General features: G+C 62.2%; 2 protein-coding genes across 2 annotated transcripts; both read right to left on the bottom strand.

Moving 5' to 3' along the window:
- Positions 1-97: 97 nt before the first annotated feature.
- MNEG_8557 (phytoene dehydrogenase, phytoenedesaturase) lies at positions 98-2697 on the bottom strand (the record flags this gene model as incomplete). Its single annotated transcript, XM_014042972.1, has 6 exons — positions 98-148; positions 299-463; positions 682-853; positions 1181-1366; positions 1965-2086; positions 2380-2697. 6 exons carry the CDS (start codon positions 2695-2697, stop codon positions 98-100), a joined length of 1014 nt encoding a protein of 337 aa, XP_013898426.1.
- A 517-nt stretch (positions 2698-3214) lies between these two features.
- On the bottom strand, positions 3215-4693 carry MNEG_8556 (hypothetical protein; the record flags this gene model as incomplete). Its single annotated transcript, XM_014042971.1, has 5 exons — positions 3215-3521; positions 3702-3814; positions 3981-4051; positions 4273-4368; positions 4627-4693. 5 exons carry the CDS (start codon positions 4691-4693, stop codon positions 3215-3217), a joined length of 654 nt encoding a protein of 217 aa, XP_013898425.1.
- Positions 4694-5950: the final 1257 nt, after the last annotated feature.

Below are 5950 nucleotides of genomic sequence, written 5' to 3'. Positions count from 1 at the left end.
AGGTGGATGGCTTGGGAGAGGAGTGTCAATAGAGGGTGGAATGGGGGTGGCGAGGATCCGTCCCAACATTGCTCCGCGCCCTGGACCCTTCTGAGTTTCAGCACAAGCGCAGAGAGGTGGGGCGCACGCACATGTGCGTGTGCGCACACTGCACATACGTACACATACAAATACACATATACAGATGTTAGAGTCACCCCCCAGCTCCGCAAAGCGCACCCCCGACGTCCACCCCCCCTAGGCACCCACCCGGCATGGCCGAGATGTACAGGTCCGCCTCCACCCTCTCGCCCCCCACCAGCTCCAGCGCCTTCACGCTGCCGTCCTCGTTCAACTCGATGTTCTTGAGCCGCGCGTTCATGCGCAGCTCGCCGCCGCGCGCGGTGAAGTGGTCCACCATCGGCTGGCAGAGGCGCTCCGGGGGGGCGCCGTCCAGGAAGGCCATCTTGCTGCCGTGGGTCTCCTGTGTAAGGGCGGGGGCGCAGGGACGGGGGGGCGGAAGGGCAGGGGCGCAGCTGTGAGGCACGGGCGCGGCAGGGCGCGCACTGCCAGACCCCACCCGCGGCACCTGGACTACGACAGTACACCACTGCCTCCGGGCCACCACACCGCCGCCAACAATCTACCACCACCGCAGCCAACACCACGCCCGCCTCCCCGGCCGCCGCGGCGCCCCCGCACCCGGAGGAAGCGGTTGAGCGCGGTCAGCACGACAGTCATCGACAGCACGTCGGGGTCGATGAAGGCCAGCGCCTTGGCCATAGCAATGAACACCTCCTCGTTCACGCGCGGGGGCACGCCCTGCTTGGCCATCCACTCGGTCACGCTCAGGCCGTCCTGGTCCTCCACGTACCTTGGAAGTTCAACAGGCGGGGGGTTCGGCAGGCAAACGGTCAGTGATGTGATCGAGCGGCTTGGGGGTGCGCCCCAGAGAGGCTGGACGTCATCGGCGTGATGCAGCCTGACGCCCGGGCACATCTGAAGCGCGAGCAAGGCTGGGGTGTAGCGCAGCTGCAGCGCTCTACACGGCGACAGCACAGTTTGAGTAATACTAGCCGTCGAGTTAGAGACCCTGTGGGCTCCAAAGAGCCACACACAGCCTCTGCCGGTGGGCCACATCTGCCCCGCTGCGCCCCGCTCCCACGCCGCCGCGCCCCCCCCTCCTCCCCGCGGCGCTCACTGCTGGCCGCCGAAGATGGCGGGGATGAGGCCGATCGCAAACTTGATCTTCTCCTCCCAGGTGAGCATTTGGTTGTTGCGCAGGATGGCAACAACGCCGTTCAGGGGCGCAGGGATGTCGGGGAAGTCGAAGCGGCTGAACTCCCCGGGGGCGTCGGGCATGGCGAAGATCATAGAGTGCTCCTTCCTGGGGGTTTGGGTTGTAATGGGGGGTTTAGGGCATCGCTTCAGCACGGCTCCCACCCAGCTGGGCGGTGGCGAGCGCCTGCAATGCAACCTGGGTTGTCACGGTGCCGCTGCCTCTCCGCTGTCTTCCGTCAGGGGGCTTCTAAGCACTCTGGAAATGCGCCGCCTTTTGTTGACAGCCGTGCGTCGCTGCGTGCACCACCTTGCCCACAGAGCGATGGCTGCCCATCGACCGACGGCTGCTGCCTCAAGAACTTTAGAAACCCAACAAACAGTCGGCTGACTGCCCCAGCACCCATGACGCCGGCGGCCTCAGCAGTTGAGCCCCGGCCCCGCACTCAAGTGACCGCGCCGCTCTGATGCTCTGGCAGCCCTCCTGGCTGCATGGCTTCGACCCTGGCCGCGTCGCCCCGCCGCCCCGACGCTGCAAGCACGCCTGCCGCCGCGGCACCCTCCTCCATACACACACATGTCGTGCGGCGCGCTGATTCCGTATCACTCTAAGCGCCCTCATAGGAGGGAGCGCCGCCGTCAAATGTGCACCATCGAATCTGCAATTGAACAGCCTGCTGCAATTGAACGGCCGAAGCCCCGCTCACCACTGCAGGCGGTCCTCGATGCCGAGCTCCCTGAACACGTTCATCATGTTGGGGTAGGCGCCGAAGAAGATGTGCAGGCCGGTCTCGATCCAGTCGCCGTCCTTGTCCTTCCAGGCCGCGACCTGGATTGGTTGAGGACAATACATCAGAAGCATGGGCAGGCGGACGCTGCCCACATGCATCACGTTTCAGGCGCCGATAATCAATACCACAGGGGAGCAGCCGTGCAACTGCAATACCAGCTGGTTTCCTACAGCGGCGGGCTACAATTTCAGCAGCGCCGCAGCCAGACATGCGTGCATGGGTGTATGTGTGATGCAGCCCGCCCTGCGCAAAGCGCGTGGTGCAAGCGGCGCGCAGCGGCGCCTTGCCGGCCAACGGATCCACAAGCCCATTGGTGCCGCCGCATTCCCACCTTGCCACCCAAAACATCGCGGCCCTCCAGCACAACCGGCTTGTGGCCAGCGTCGCTCAGGTACTTGGCTGCCGAGAGGCCCGCAAGACCGCCCCCCACAATCGCCACCTTGAGCGGCTTAGCGGGCCTAGGAGCATTCTTAAGCTTCGCTGACAGCGCCTGAGCCTCCTGGAAGGTCTCCGCGGTGTCGAAGGCCGGCCGCGGGTAGTCTCTGGCCTCCACGCGCAGCGAGCGCCGGCTGCCTATGCGCGAACCAGAAGCACCGCGCTGCAGCACTCCACTGCGGGCAGCGCGATGCGCACCGACCGAGGTCTGCATTGTGAGGCTTGGCTGCGACAGGACGAGGCTCCTGCAGAATGCGTAAGTGAGCCTGATCGATGCAGGAAGAGACGTAATAAGGCAAGTAAGTGAACATACGTAGGTCTGATGGCCCAGACGCACACGATCGTTGTCACCGCATACGATCGTCGGGTGACCGCCACGGTATCCAGGTACAAGCGCGACACAACAAGAGTCGAATAAACAAGGCTGGTTGGGAACTCAGAAGCTAGCAGCTTGGTGCGGAGGCGCCGTTGTGTGCAGCCTGTGCCACGCATTGACCAGCAGGTTGTGGACTCAGCCGCTCGCTGCTGGTGCACCTCTGGGCCTGTCACAGCCATTGTCGTTACAAACGAGCTGACAGCCTGCCTGCTGCATTTCCGGGCATGATAAGTTACTTCACCAGCCTGTTGTAGCCTCGCGCCCTCGCTTGCTGCCCATCTCCAACCTCGCTCCTCCATGCTCTTTTTGACTCATTGGTCACTGCCGGCCTTGCGGGGTGCGATGACCTGGAACCCTACACGCTGCCAGCCGCCCCCTCCTCGAACGCCGCCCTTTCATCCTTGGCAATGCCCTCAGCAGCCTCGTCCAGCCAGTCCTTCGGCAGGATGCTGGGCCCCACCGAAAACCCTCCGCCCGCCAGCGTGCAGCCGCCGTTCTCCGCCCTGCCGGCGGCCTGGCCAGCCGCGCCGTCGCTGGCGGCGGCCCTGCCCGCTTGCCGCGCCGCGACCTGACGCGAGAGCCTTTCCAGGTCTGCGACCGCGGCTTCGTGGCCGCCGGTCATGAAGGCCGTGTGCTCTTTCAGGTGCTGAGCCACAAAGTCCCTGGGGATTCGCGCAAGGGTAAGGAGGTCCCAGGGTTGATGAGGGCAAAGAACAGTCACCAGCATTATGTGCAGTTAATTGCAGCAGGGTCAAGATAAGCGAATGCTTGAACCAACTGGGATTGGCGATGCCCGCTGCCGGCCCCGCATGCGCCAGCGCCTTTGATGCCAGCGTGCGCACCTTGCCTCCTGCGCGCGCGCCCGGCTCTCTTCCTCCTTGGCCTGCACCAGGCTGAGCTGCTGTGCCAGCTGCTGCGCCTCCTGAGCCGCCTCCTCCAGCTGCTGGTCCAGTTGCTGTGGTGCAGCAGGGCACTGTTGACTCAAATGAACATGCACGCATCCTAGCGGCTGCCGGCAGTCGAGTCACAAAGCGCGAACGGCGCTGCCTTCCCGTGCTGAACGATGGGCTGGACACACGTCGGCACGGCAAAGCATGCGCGAATCAGGCAGGGGCACCCACCTTCTGCGTGTTGTGTGCCGTATCCCTTGACATCAGGAGCTGCAGGGTCTGCTCTTTCATCTGATCGCGCTCTGCAGGGTGGAAGCAATGGGGTCTTCAGGAGTCCGGAGGCCAGCCTTGGATGACTAGTGGCAACCTGAAAAATTATACAGCTGGCATGCCTCCGGCCGTGTGGTGAGGCCTGCATGCTCACTCCCTGCAGCACATGTCGGAGCGACGACGCTGTGCATTTCATTCGAGGGGTGGTGGGTGCTTGAATCACAGATTTTAATAAACCATGCACGACAGCCACCTTGCACAGCGGCGGCCAGGTCCGCCTTGCGGGCGTTGATCTCCTGCAGCAGGCCCTGGCAGTCCATGTTGCGCTCCAGCACCTGCTGCTCCAGGTCTGCGCAAATGACGGGATCAAACAGAAGTCAGGCGGCGGAAGGGGAGGAGCGCCACAGGGCCTGTTGTCGTGTGCTCCGAGGCCCCTGCCTGCTATCGCGTGCAAAGCAGCCAGCTGCGGCAGCTGTTACTGCCTAGAGGCAGCCCCTGCATGCAGGCTGGAAATACGTGCGTACGTAGGGGGGGGGGGGGGTTGCCGCCGCACGGTTGAGCAAGGCGTCTGCATGCCGTGTGCGCACAAGCGGGGAGTTTGCCTCACCGTGCAGCATCTGACGCGTGCTGCGCCACGCGTCACGCCCAGTGGCCATATTGTTGCCCTGGTCCATGGTGTACAGAGGCAGTCGCTGCAGAGGAGAGCACGCAAGGCAAAGGGCCTGGGCTACTGTCCTTGAGGTGGCAGTGTCAGCGGGAGAGCACGCCTATCACGCTTTTGCAGGAAGTTCTTTTGTCTTGTAAATATCAAGGATGGCTGCACTTTTTGGACCGATGGAAGAACTGCATCGATGATCTGCCTTCCTCGGCCTATTGTGATCTCGCTGTGCGATCGATCACTTGCAATTCTGTTGAATTGCTTTGATTTTTTTCAAATTTTGCCGTCCATGGCTTCATCAGTCCGTGCTTGAGAAGGTCGACGTGATCCCACACGTATTTCTCGTCATTGGTCGGCGGGAAACGCACCATCATCGTCATCGACCGAGATCCTAAGTTATCATGATCACACCAGGTGAATGCTTCATCCTTGCCCCGCACCGCGCCGAGCACAACACGGCACGCCTCTCGATTTTTGAGCACCCAGGGACACCTTTCCGTGCGGCAATCAGGCCAATGCCAGCCAGGAGGGTGATCTTAACTGCATGCGAGCATCTAAAATGGGAAGTTGCAGTTCAACACTGCAGGGTGCTCTTTCTACAGCAGTCACGCTTGTCACGCTGACGCCGATCCAGTCGGTCAGCATGCCGATGTCGTCGTCATTAGTTGTTGGCCAGCTGCTGGATGCCATGTGGGGTATCACCAATCTGCCAGCAGTAGCTGCCCTGTACCAACCATTTACCTGCCAGCGGTCCCACGTTGGTGGCCTTTGTCGAGACTGTGCATATGTCTCGCTGTGGCCAAACGTCATGCACCTGACAAACCTGCAAGCTGGTGGCGGGGCGAAGCTGCCCCACCTGCAACAGGGAGCTTCCATTTTAGTGCTGCCTGCTGAGCTGCCAACAAGGCCCACAGGCAGCAGGGGGCCCAGGCAAGGGGATGTGCACATCTCGTACATCCAAACGACGGAGGCAGCTGCACAGCTCCGTCAAGGGCTTGCGGGGTCAGTGTGCCCAAAATTGGCAGCTTTGCTCTATTCAGGCCACAGCCCTTGACTCATGCATTCGATTGCTCTCACCTGCAAGTTGGCCTCACTGCTTCCACAAAGCCACCGGGCGTTGTGCACATCTGTGATACTTCCTGTCTGCGCACCTGCGTGTGGTTTGGTGCGATTATGCGCTCGACAATGCCCCTGAAGCGCTGGCTGCTGGACAATGCCCTGACAAGTGCTCGGGCACAAGCAGCTGGCGGTTCACGGGCTCTTTTTCAACTGA

Source organism: Monoraphidium neglectum (genome assembly GCF_000611645.1).
Source record: "Monoraphidium neglectum strain SAG 48.87 unplaced genomic scaffold scaffold01638, whole genome shotgun sequence".
NCBI lineage: Eukaryota > Viridiplantae > Chlorophyta > Chlorophyceae > Sphaeropleales > Selenastraceae > Monoraphidium > Monoraphidium neglectum.
The sequence above is the reverse complement of the archived record's forward strand: the minus strand, read 5'-3'. Positions and strand labels throughout refer to the sequence as shown.